Consider the following 13,123-nt stretch of genomic DNA (forward strand, 5'->3'; position numbering starts at 1 on the left):
ATTGAGCAGGTCTTGCATAGAAGCCATAATAAGGCTATATCTGTGTATTATTTGAAATTTTAGGCTATGGTATGTTTATTTTTTCTTCACACAGGATGTTAGTGTGCCGCGGGACATTTTTTAGTGTCAAAAGTGTGCCGTGGCACAAAAAAGGTTGAAAAACATTGGGCTAGGGCAGTGGTTTTCAAAGTGGGGGCCGCGAGGGGGTGCCAGCGGGGCCTCAGAAAGTTGGAAGGAAAAATAAAAGCAACAAATAAATACATTTGAAAATTTTAAAATATATCTATTACTATGAGGGTTGTTATACAATGCCATTGTAATAATTTGTTGCATATCTGAACATTAATTTTCCATGATAATGACTGGGAATAAGTAGAGTGATAGCTCTCATATAGCAGAAAGCCCCAAATGCAATTTTTACACAATGTATGCTGCATCGCAACGTGCTTGTGGCTTAAATAATTATTAGGATTAGCTTAATGTATTTTTACATTTTCCGTAGTATTGTCGATGGGTTTAATAACAGATCAAGGGGATTCTTGGCCAGAACCTTGTGGTATTTGGGGGGCCTTGTCGTGGAAAAGTTTGGGAACCCCTGGGCTAGGGGATTGGGGTGTGCTCCATAGCCCACTATGCAAGTCACTTATCTGAGCAGCTTAGGCAACGCTAGACCCAGCCTTACCGGAACTGACCTATAAGGACTCCCACACACCGGTTGCTGTTTTCTGGAATCATGGCAATAGCTCACGTCGCAACGGAATATGTATTTTCTGACTTTTTATTAAAGGAACCCAATGAATCGAAGTACAAAGGGGTGCGGCTCGAACTGGCGGTGGATAAACTTGTCACGTTCATTGCGGTCGGCCTCCCTTTACTGCTCATATCTCTCGCTTTTGCTCAAGAGGTGTCAGTCGGTAAGTATGACATACCAATGAATGCCTGTGTGACTTTTGGAATCAGGCTGTAGCCTACCACAAAAATAGTGAATGAGAAAATTATAGCCTAGCCTACTGGAGGGAAAGCCTGAACGAAGCCTAGCCTATGCATGATATGCAAATAACTGTCCAAAGTGGACTAAAACTGGCACCACCATACTGTCTTTGCTTATTTTTAAATAAAAGGCAGAACATAGTCTAACATGCAATAAACGCGCAACCGTTCGTTGAGAATTGGCTACCTATAATTGTCTCGTTTCCCAATGCGTTGTCTGTGGTCCTTTGTTATCCAAAAGACAAAAGATTATGTTTCAAAACAGTATGTCTGTCTGAGGAATACGCAGACAATGGGCAGATAGCCTATGTGTCTGTCTGATAGCGGGTTATAGGCTACCTACGCTCTGTGTCGCTCTGTTAGGGAGCGCATCTGTTTCTATTCATTGTTTTACATGGGAGGGTTTAAGTAGGTGAGCTGTTGAGACAAATAGCCTAGGATGATGGTGTAACAGTCCTGAAATAATGAAGCCGGAGGATGAATCAGCGTGGCTTTGTTTGTCGCCGGTTTAAGAGCGTAATTCAGTTTATGTCCCCAGTGACAGAATAGCCTAGGTTAAGTTACACATTTTACGTCGCATTTCTTTGAGTTGAGAAAATTAAATGTAGACACCGTGCCACTATTTTTGTTACACAATAATTCTTATCGCTTCTCCATACGTTACTTGATCCTTGTGTTTATCTGTACAAGTGCAAGTGCACGACTTGGTACCCATAATGCATTACGGCAACATTGTGGAGACCTGGCATTTATCCTTTTCCTAATAGGTTAGGCCACTCGATATTTGTTATTAGGCTATTGGGTTATTTTTTCCGGATGTAATACGAGGTTAACAACTATGTCAACAACATTCTACCTTAATTACACTCACAGGCTTGCACATAACGCTCACTTGTCTCTCAATTAACGCATTGTATTCACTACTCACACAGACAGCAGCCTATTGCCTTGATAATACAATGTAAAAAAATAAGAGAAACAGTAAGTAAACTATGTTGATCACTTTTTCTTTATCGCTCTTCTACAGGGACGCAGATAAGCTGTTTTGCACCAACCAACTTTTCATGGCGCCAGGCATATTATGTAGACTCCTACTGCTGGGCGGCTGTGCAGGATCAGCAACCAGAAAATGGGCCCAACAGCTCACCCCTGTGGTTGCATAAGGTATTATATGGCCAGTCAATACATCTATCACATGTCCAACTTAAGTATAGTATAAGTATTTATACTGGTTTTGATCCCGTAAGGGAAATTTGGTCTCTGCATTTATCCCAATCCGTGAATTAGTGAAACACACTCAGCACACAGTGAACACAGTGAGGTGAAGCACACACTAATCCCAGTGCAGTGAGCTGCCTGCATCAACAGCGGTGCTCGGGGAGCAGTGAGGGGTTAGGTGCCTTGCTCAAGGGCACTTCAGCTGTGCCTACTGGTCGGGGTTCAAACCGGCAACCCTCCGGTTACAAGTCCGAAGCGCTAACCAGTAGGCCACGGCTGCCCCCGTAAGACCTGTCACATATAATTATGTTTATATAATTATGTCACATATAATTAAGCTTACATAGATAACATCATACAGTCATGACCATTATCAGTTGCATCACTGAATCCAGATTGTTATTACGTATTATTATTCATAGATTATAACATCAATTATAACATAAAATGTTACATAGCCTTATGAGGAATGGCTCAACTCATTTTCCTTTGTGCTGCTGTTCCCTCCAGTTCTTCCCGTACATTTTGTTGTTGGTGGCGATCCTCATGTACGTTCCTGCCGTGTTCTGGCGCTTCACGGCAGCGCCACACCTCTCCTCAGACCTCAGCTTCATCATGGAGGAGCTGGATCGCACCTACAACCGAGCCATCCGATTGGCCAAGAACTTGGCCTCCAGCCTAGAAGTACAGGAGTCTTCAGAGGATGCTTACGGGTAAGAACTTTCGGAAGAATATTGCAATGCACTTTTTACTGGTTTCCCCAAAAAGTGTATAAAGAAATTGGAACTCATACAAAACTCTGCTGCTAGACTTTTAACTAAGACTAAGAAAAGAGAACACATCACCCCTGTGTTAGCTGAACTGCACTGGCTCCCTGTTTCCTATAGAATTTTAAGGTTATGTTAATTACTTACAAAGCTCTGAATGGCATAGCACATTCATATATCTCAGAGCTTTTAATATCTTATCAACCACAAAGAAAACTTAGATTTTCTAATGCTAATCTTTTAATTGTACCCAAAGTGCTCCACAAGCAAAGTGGAGAAGCTGCTTTTATCCATTATGCCCCAAAGCTATGGAACACCCTGCCTCTGTACATCAAACAGGCAAGTTCAGTGAATATATAAAAAAAAAGACCTGAAAACATACCTGTATAAGATAGCCTTTAGTTAACTCATCTTATCTTGTAGACTACTGGATTATTCTACATTTGACTGCTGCCATTAGAGCTGCAGCCAGCCAGATGCAGATGGGCTCCCCCTATTAAGTCCGGTTCTGCTCAAGGTTTCTTCCTGGAATATGGGAGTTTTACCTTGCCACAGTTGCGTGCTTGTAGGGTGTTAAGAGTTAAGGCTGTCAGTCTTCCGGTCGTTGTGTTGCTTAAACGTCTGTATATAAAGTCATATCACAACACATACTAAGAACATACTAAGGCAAAGCGCTTAGAGTCCACATCAAAGGGGCCTAAGCATTTGTTAGCAAAGCTTATATATACAGTATATATACTGCTAAGTATTTTTGACATGTTGGTGATTGGATCATAAACGGCCACAGCAACGAAGAGGGATGACTGATAATGACTGATAATTTTACAAATTATTATTATGTTACATGCTCCAAATGTAAAGCACTTTGAGTTGCATTCTGTGTATGAAAGGTGCTATACAAATAAAGCTTATTATTATTATTATTATTATTATTATTATTATTATATTATTACTGACTAGGGCAATGGAGCAGCTCTGATTGGCTAATGATTTAGTCAGGATTCTGCAAACTAAGGAGACCGGAATAATAGAGACAATCCTTTTTTTATACCTTTACTTTACTCTTCACTTTCTTTACTCAGTCATTAATGGTATGGCCACCACGGCAGACAGATGTTGTACTTATTGTTCGTTTTGAAAATTACATGTGACTAGAAAGTGACTAGAGATTGGACAAAAGGATGTTAGTTATACAGTAAACAAATGTATGAACTGTTTTTTATGTTCAATCTTACTTCTCCTCCTCACCATTTTCACCATCGTCATCATCGTCAATGTCATCATCAGGGCTCTGGACCTGACGGAGGGCTGCTTTAAGTACCCTCTGGTAGAGCAGTACCTCAAGACCAAGCGCTTCTGCCGGGCCCTGGTGGTGAAGTACGTGCTGTGCCGGGCACTGACCCTGGCCACGCTGCTGCTGGCCTGCCTCTATCTGGGCTACTACATCCGCCTGGCGTCGTCCGCCCGCAGCGACGAGTTCTCCTGCGACATCCGCTCGGGCGTGCTGCGCCAGCGGGATGCCAACGACACACCGCTGCCTGCTGCCGTGCAGTGCAAGCTGGTGGCCGTGGGCGTGTTCCGCCTCCTCAGCTACATCAACCTGGTGGTCTACGTGCTGCTGGTGCCCGTGGTGGTGTACGCCGCCGTGGCGCCCGTGCGACAGGGGGCGCGCTTCCTGCGGCCCTACGAGATGCTGCCCGCGTTCGGGTCACTGGATCTTGCCACGTCTTTCTACGATGACCTCAGCCTCTACCTGCTCTTCCTGGAGGAGAACCTAAGCGAGCTCAAGTCATACAAGTGTTTGCAGGTAAGATATGAGTGAATGAGACCATACTCTAGAAGGCAAACACCATGCTTTCTGCTGCTCTTACATAACTTGCACCACTATGCCACTTTCTTTATTACTTAGGTCAAACAGAACTACCCAAGCCTTTTATTGGCCTGACTTTGCACTAGTATTTTATTGACTGTCTATGCACAATTTCAACCAAATTTTGCTGCTCTTATTTTTTCATTATTATATGTGCCCTCTTATTTACTTATTTACTTACTTTTTTGTTTACTTGAATGTTATGTTTGTCTGTGGACTTAAATTGGTAAAATATGTCTTGTCTTCACCGTGGGATAGTGAGAAACGTAATTTCGATCTCTTTGTATGTCTGGAACATGTGAAGAAATTGACAATAAAGCTGACTTTGACTTTGACTTTGACCATTGTGTAATGCTGGAGAGCTGTGCTTGTGTAATTTCCATTTCTGAGATCAGGGGGTCCTTGGGACTTCCCATAGCATTGTGCAGATACATCATTATGATTTGTGTGTGGGGGTTTATTGGGTTAGGGTATATGTGAGTGTTTTAACGTGTATGTATGTGTGTGCGTGTGTGAATATGTATGTGTGTGTGTATATGTGTGTTTGTTTGTTTGTGTATGTGTGTGGCTGCGTGTGTGTGCGTGTGTGAATATGTATGTGTGTATGTGTGTTTGTTTGTTTGTGTATGTGTGTGGCTGGGTGTGTGTGCGTGTATATGTATGTGTGTGTGTGTGTGTTTGTTTGTTTGTGTATGTGTGTGGCTGCGTGTGTGTGCGTGTGTGGATATGTATGTGTGTGTGTGTGTGTGTTTGTTTGTTTGTGTATGTGTGTGGCTGCGTGTGTGTGTGCGTGTGTGAATATGTATGTGTGTGTGTGTGTTTGTTTGTGTGTGTGTGCGTGTGTGTGCATTGCACTTGCTCTCAGGTGTTGGAGCTGCTTCGGGACGGAGGTGGGGAGGCGTTTGACACCATGTGTCTCCTGCGGACGCTCGGACAGGTGAAGACGGATGTGGTGGACGTGGTGGATGGCAAGAAGCCCTCCGCCAGCAAGTCTCAGTCAGAGGCAGGAAATAACACACAAGAAGGCAAGGGTGAACAGAGATTACACTATTCATACAAAAAAAAATTAGATTTTTTTTTACTGTGGATTGTTAGCATTTTTTGTAGTGCATATGAAATGTGGGTCAATAGATCAAATATCATGTTCACATAAACATGAATAGAACACTATTCCTCACTATAACAAATACATTATCATGTTCACATAAGTCTAAATAGAATGCTATTCCTCACTATAACAAATACATTGTCATGTTCACATAAGCATGAATGGAATTCCATTCCTCACTTTTGCTATGGATATTTAGCTCTTTTCTATTATGCAGTTACCAACATATTGCATGTATTAGTAATCAGATTGATTTATCTTGTCTTAAAAATGCCATTTTGCATGCATATACATAAATACAAATACATAAATACAAATGCCTAGACACATATTAAACCAAAAGGGAAAAGAATAATTTGTATGATGCATCATCCAGTGACTAAGTCAGCTACTCTTTATCCATAGTTAATCTACAATGGCTTTTTTAGGAATACCTTGTCAAATTGAAAGAAAATTATCGGTTGTTGGATCTCCAAACTTAGAGGTCCTCTCTTGACTCTCTTGAAAGATATCATTGTGCCTTTGTATTACTGCAAAAATAGAAACCAAAGATAAATATCTTTCCTTCATCTAGACGCCGCGCCTCGACTGAAGGAGGACACAGAGACAAAAGGCACACCGTGTGACTGCAGCAGGGATGTACGTCAGAGGCTAGTCTGAGTAGAAGAGTCTGAATACATGTCTGTCTGAATGCATGGACCCGTCTGAATTTAGGTGACTCTGTGTGTATGGTGTATGTGAGGGACAGAGTTGAAGAGAAGGCTATATGTGCTGGGTCTTTTGTTACTCTTTACAGTTTGCTGACACTAATGATGCTGCAGTCAGTGTTTGGATTGAAGGAAAGGAACAGGAACAGAGAGAGCATGTGTGCCAATGTTTACAATGAATTACAATGAATTCTGATTCTGATTCTGGAATTAGTCAATGTGCACTGTTTAGGTTTACTGTAAGAGTTCCCTGCTACACTTGACGACAACAATGATAATGATAAGGAGGAGAGAGAGAGAGAGAGAGAGAGAGTGTGTGTGTGTGTGTGTGTGTGTGTGTGTGAAGGAGAGAGACAGGAAGATAGGGTGAGAGAGAGGAGGAGAGATTGTCTGTTTGTTCAGAGGCATCGTTTAATAATGTCAAATGAAAAACAAAATGTGAGCACTAGTGAAGGCTGTTTTAGGATGTGTGATGCCTGTATTTATATTTTACGATTGGCTGTAAGAATTACCTCAGGTACAAGATAGTGTACCCGCTGCAATATATTGTATTTTTAGGATGTTTTTATTTCTGGTGTGTAAGTATTTCCATGTTAGTGTTTTAAAGTATCTTTTTTACTTGAATTTCTATTTAAATTACCGGTGATTGTTTATTTAGTATAAGGGTATCAGGTGGATTGTTCATGAATATGAAGACATCCCTTTCTATCATCACTCAAATATTCTTTTTCAAACATTTTTGCATATTATTTTAATCTTGAAAGTAGCATCACAAAGACGCAAAGACATTAGATGAATATGGAAAAAATGTCATTACAATGTAGCAGTTCAAAGAAAGTGATAGTCCAGCAATTTAAAGGGTTTGGAATGCTTTGAATATGTATTAAGAATCTTTTTTGCATGGGGCGGTGGTAGTGTAGTGGTTAAGGAGCTGGGCTAGCATGCAGTAGCCTGAAAGATTTGGGTTTCATTCCTGGCATCCACCGCTGTGCCCTTGAGCAAGGCACTTAACCCCAAGTTGCTCTGGGGACAGTGTAATCCCTGGTAATATAGTTGACATATGTAAGTCACTTTGGACAACAATGTCTGCCAAATGAACAAATGTAAATGTACTGGCGCCAGAGAGGGTTGAAGTGGAGCAGTAATCAAGGTTCTTTGCTTGCATTCTGTTTGCCCAACATTCTGTCCAGTGCTTAAACTATATGGTATGCATGCTGGAAACTAACAATTGATGTAATTGATCTATTTCCTGGGAAATATAGCTACTTATCTGAAGGCAAATGTTGTAAAGACATACAGTATCTGATTATTATGCGTCATGAATAACTAAGTGAGACACATGAAGTCATTGATTTGATGCTCTCATGTTTGGCAAATATATGCACTTGTCCCTTACACTAACATTATAATCACTAACAATGAAATAAACTTTTTAAAAGCAAGGCATTTTGCTGTATTGCCTGTGTCTGACTCCTTTGAAATATGTTTGATGGATGAGTGAAATGGCTTGGTGTTCAAGTACAAGTACAACTGCTGTAAAAAAAGTAGTGCATTCATTTAGTATAATTGAATGTAACTGTAAACTGCAAACAATGACAGTTTGGGGATTATGTCTGTAGTTTGTCCATAGTCCATTATGTCCATGTTTGTATTGCAAAGGGATGAGCATTTGAGAGGCGCTAGGTATAGAAAGTTACATATAAAAAAAACAGACAAATAATCTAATTCCTAGACCTAGGCTGATATATCTTTTTTTGTAATTTCGGCAAACATCATAGACAGACATTTTTCAACAGTTTTGTGTCTGCAGCAATTAAATGAAAAAGCAATTAAGCCTACTTGTTTTTCCATATGAACGTAAGATGCCCGAGTGTGCACTCTGGTATGGGAAACCTGAAGATAATTATGACATAATTATGACAAATTAAACCTGCATCAATAATTAAACTGGTGATAAAAATATGCTGTGCTGTGTAATTTGAAAAAAAGACGATGAAGAACCTGCCCTCCAGGTCTTGCTGTGAAGCGCTTTCCACAACGATGTGGCTCTGCTTGGCTTAGTGATGAGGGTGGATTCTTTTGGGTCTGATGGTGAGTGGGGACATCAGAGACAGAGAGGTACAGGACAGACACGTGGTCTGCCTTGCAATCACTAAACCCAAGCCTTTGATAAGGCCGTCTGACCTTAGGGCATTTGTCTGATTTTCTTTTTATCTGTCTGTTTAAAGCCTTTAACATGTTCTCTCTCTCTCTCTATCAGTCTCTTTCTCTCCCTCGCTCCCTTTTGTGACTCCCTTTATTCTCTACTATCTTTAATTTGTTGTTTGCTTGCCTTGTCTGTTTCAAATGAACAAAAACTTCTGAGAGTTTCTCGCTCTCTACAGAAATCCATGCGGACCCATATTCACTGCACTTTGTCACGCTGTGAAAACAATGAAACAAACAAAGAAATGAAATTGTGCTGTTCTCTGTATGGCTGCCATCTCTCTCTCTCTCTCTCTGTCCCCTTTTCTCTCTTTGTATCTCCTTGTCTATGGTACTTCTTCTCTTTCTAGAAAATGTATATTTGGTTTATGAGCTACACATGTTTATTTACTCTATAGACATTATTCTATTCATAATCTCATTTCATCCAAGCATTTGGTCCTTTGTTGATTTGTTATGCTGTAGGCTTCTTATGTTCAGTTCACTAGTCTATTTGGGTACGTCACATTACACTATAAGGAACAGCGTTGATAGACAAGATATTGATTTTGTCTGTCTTCAATTCTCTTGTTCAGTCTTGCTTTATGGTGAAACAACAAGAAGAAAATGTTTGAAAGGGATTTAGAGGGGGTTTACACTTGCTTGTAAAATCCTGTAGGATCTGTGGATTCAGATGGTGTGACCTGGACCTGGATATGCATACCGATAGCAGTGCTGTTCTGATCAATTTCCCTCTATTCCTTTACTATTCTTAACGATTTACACAATCCGTGTAACTTTTTGCTTTCAAAATTAAGGTAGTCTCTTTATTATTCTGTTTGCACTATCGTGCTGTGAGGAATGCTTTGTGTCTTTTAACAAACTTTAGTTGAACGACTCCACTTTGCTTCATTATGTAATGATAGTCCTAGAAATATTGTCTGAACACAGTGTGTGAGGCCAGATGATTGCTTCTATTCCCAAAGATGTCTGTCAGCACACAAGTGAACCCTCTTTAGCTCCATTTTACCAAATTATGCTCAGTCCAGTTGGCACAAATGCAATCACCCCCTCTTGTTTTGATGGCCAAGCACATTTCCCAACATGCTCTCTTTATCTCGCTGAAATTGGTCCATGTCGCTCCACCTCCGGATCTCCTGGGTATATCCCAGTTTCACCCCATATCAAAATGGCCAATTAGGCTAGTCCATGTTGTGTGATTGATGCGAGATAATACATATTTGTTTCATAGTTTATCATTACGTTCCAGTAAGGTATTGCATAGCAATTGACAAAATCATTCATACAAATAGCAACACACAATGTATTACCAGCTAAAGTCTGTGTTTAGCTCAGAATACTTAATTTATGACTCAAAAGTAGATATTCATGTGGTGCGTTCATGTTGTATTTACAACAAGATTATACTTGATGTTCTGATCTGAAGCAGCAGGCCTGACATAAATGTTGATAAACCTTTTTGTACATATTACATATTGATCTATTTGGATTTGAGCCTTTCTAAGGATGGATGTAAGTTCAACAGTGATCATGCTATCAGTTTTATGTTTTTTAAGCTAAGCTCACCACTATGAAATATGCAGATGTGCAGGTGGAAAAAAATCACTGAAACTGAAATATATAGATGTTTTGAGGGATATGATCATTCAACAAAAGAAGTTGCATGACATATTGTGATCCACACACCATATGCAATTGATAATGTACATCCAAAAATAACTCTCAATAAAACTCATCTTCATGAATGTACAAAGGACTTTGCAATCTTTTCTAAAACGCCTGAGAATGACAGTGAGGCTCCAAAAAAGACCTGCTTCAGCCATTATCCTCAGCAAATGCAGAGCATGCCTGGTGGAATTGAGGGTTCAGAGAGGCAATCGTCAGTACATTGGGAGCTACTGCATCTTGCCTTGGGACACATGACATGAAGCAGCGAGGGGGTTATTGTCAAGCAGGTACCCATTGGTCATGAGAAGAGTTGTCTGCCACCTGAGCCATGGCCCTCGGTGGTTGGCACATCATTTTATACTGTCATGTGAGATAGCAATCCCTGTTTGCCCCAGGTGTGTGTGTGTGTGTGTGTGTGTGTGTGTGTGTGGTCTCTGTCCATACACGTTTGAGATGTAAGAGCTGGGCTCCTCTTATGTTCCCAGGCATGCAGTGAGCCCACACGAGTTCTCCAGACAAGATGGACATTGCAGCAGAAATCGGTTCCTAGAGTAATTAGAGTGCCAGCTGTGGTGCGGGCCGCAGAGGTCCATCTGTACTGGAGCGTTGGTCTGGCCGATCCATCAGCCCAGCACTGCATGATACCGCAACAGCACTGCTGAAGCATCTGGCAAATTAAAGCACATTTCAGATGAAAAAGTGTGTGTGTGTGTGTGTGTGTGTGTGTGTGTGTTCAGGTGGTTGTGTGTATGTGTGTGTGAAAGTGACAAGACAAGACATCACTTTCGTGAAGGAGGAGAAGGAGATCACTTTATCCATAGAGGGAGGCTACTGGATCCATTGTTTGGATCCAGTGTCTAATATTTGGAGAAAATCTGTAGGCTGGATTGATTTCTGTATGGGGATTAAGAAAACTCACTGTAACTGCTATGTTCTTTTCATGTCTTATCATAAAAGGTAATAAGTGCCATGTTGTCACCCTGTATGATATGAATGTAAACGCACCTCTTTGTTGATGATTGCAAGCTCTTTCAGAGTTCCCATCGAATTATAGGAAATTACTCAATCATTACAGCTTCCTGTCTCTGACTAGCAATGTTTCTTCAGAGACCCTTTGGTTGCACTCTTTGACAATCTTTCAATGGGATTTCCTGTAGTCAATCGGTGAGAACATACAATACAGTAGCTACTTAAAGTAAATTTAGCATTGGATTCAATGGTGCAGGCGTTAGAAAAATATCAGTTTAATCAGTTTATTTGTTATTTTGCATTCACCTTTGAGATTCTGTGTAGGTTTATTAAATAGCATCTAGAATCTAGAAACACTCTCTAGTCCTTTAACTTATGGACACCCATATCTGTCACAATGTTTCCTGCACCCAGAGCACCCATTTAAAGCAAATCAAACGTGTAATGTCTAACCAATCATATCTGTGATTTACTGTGTGGCACTTGGTGAATTACACACTAAACAAATAGGCTACTAACACACATTGTGAAAATGTGTTATTTGAGGTTCTGTCATATCAGTCATATAAGTGGAATTAAAGGTTGTGTTGGTGAACTGTCATGTTAGGTTCATATTTGCATGAATGACATATTATGACATATGAGCCAGAGATCTGTGTGAGAATATAGTGAGTGGTGAAAGTTATCCACTGTAAATGAGTTAACGTAAAATGTCCTGAGATTTCATGTAGTTACAGTAACAAGATATTCCAGATGGCCCTGGTGGATGGAACCATGCCTACCCATGGATGGAAGCCAAGATTAGCTGACCAGAAAGAGACAGACATCCAAAAACAAGCTGCTATGCCGTGAAGCTATGCTTCAACAGAGAGGGGCCCCAGAAGACTTATCTTCTTCAGTTGCAGCTGGCTGCCAAGGTTGCTAAGGTCTCTGGTTGACAGAAGAGATTGGCTTTCAAGTGCTGTTGGCACTACATAGGATGACACTTCAGGTAATGTTTGTATGTTTTATAATATAGTAGTTTATGTCAGTGACATCACAATGCCACTTAAAGTTATGGGGGTGGGGTGGGAGCATTGTCTGTTTGTTTTAATGAATTGTTTTGTTTAGGAAGACCTCCACATGGTTCAAAGTTCTCAGTCAAAGTTAAATTTGACAAATTAGCAGAGCTCATCAGTCAATCAAACAACAAGTTATTTATTTCATCATCCCAATCAACCAGCCAACCAACCTAAGCATCAATCACAATCGGTCCATACTTCCTCCATCATGTCTATGCTCAGTCTCTCTTTCTTACAATCTCTCTTTTCTTACTTTCTTAGGAAGTCATCATTTATCCATAGAAATCCTCTCCATATCAGCGAGAATTCTCATTATACATTCAAATACATTAGTGCTTTGTGAACGTTCCTTAGCAACAGCTCAACAGTGACTGACTCTTCCATCCATTTGTTAGTGCTTTCTGTCTGTTTGCTATTCCACCACATGCAGCTGCTATTGATTATACTTTTCTTTTCAGATCCATACTGTGTTTTTTATTCTGCTGTGGAGAGTGTGACAAAACACTCTCCACAAGACACACAACAAAAGGTATCATAATAAAATGCAATTGTATCCTTGC

The 13,123-nt window shown here is 40.6% G+C and overlaps 1 protein-coding gene across 2 annotated transcripts; it reads left to right on the top strand.

Annotated features, from left to right (window-relative positions):
- Nucleotides 1-356: 356 nt before the first annotated feature.
- LOC125291026 (pannexin-1-like) lies at nucleotides 357-8,102 on the top strand. 2 transcript variants are annotated; one of them, XM_048237541.1, is made up of 6 exons: nucleotides 357-914; nucleotides 2,018-2,154; nucleotides 2,719-2,921; nucleotides 4,263-4,782; nucleotides 5,711-5,876; nucleotides 6,528-8,102. In XM_048237541.1, exons 1-6 carry the CDS (start codon nucleotides 734-736, stop codon nucleotides 6,611-6,613), a joined length of 1,293 nt encoding a protein of 430 aa, XP_048093498.1. In that variant the 5' UTR covers nucleotides 357-733; the 3' UTR covers nucleotides 6,614-8,102. The 2 variants fall into 2 exon arrangements, with proteins under 2 accessions (XP_048093498.1, XP_048093499.1); XM_048237542.1 differs by having other exon boundaries at nucleotides 5,711-5,870.
- The last annotated feature ends 5,021 nt before the right edge of the window (nucleotides 8,103-13,123 follow it).

This window comes from Alosa alosa, chromosome 2, assembly GCF_017589495.1.
Source record: "Alosa alosa isolate M-15738 ecotype Scorff River chromosome 2, AALO_Geno_1.1, whole genome shotgun sequence".
NCBI classification, from domain to species: Eukaryota; Metazoa; Chordata; class Actinopteri; order Clupeiformes; family Clupeidae; genus Alosa; species Alosa alosa.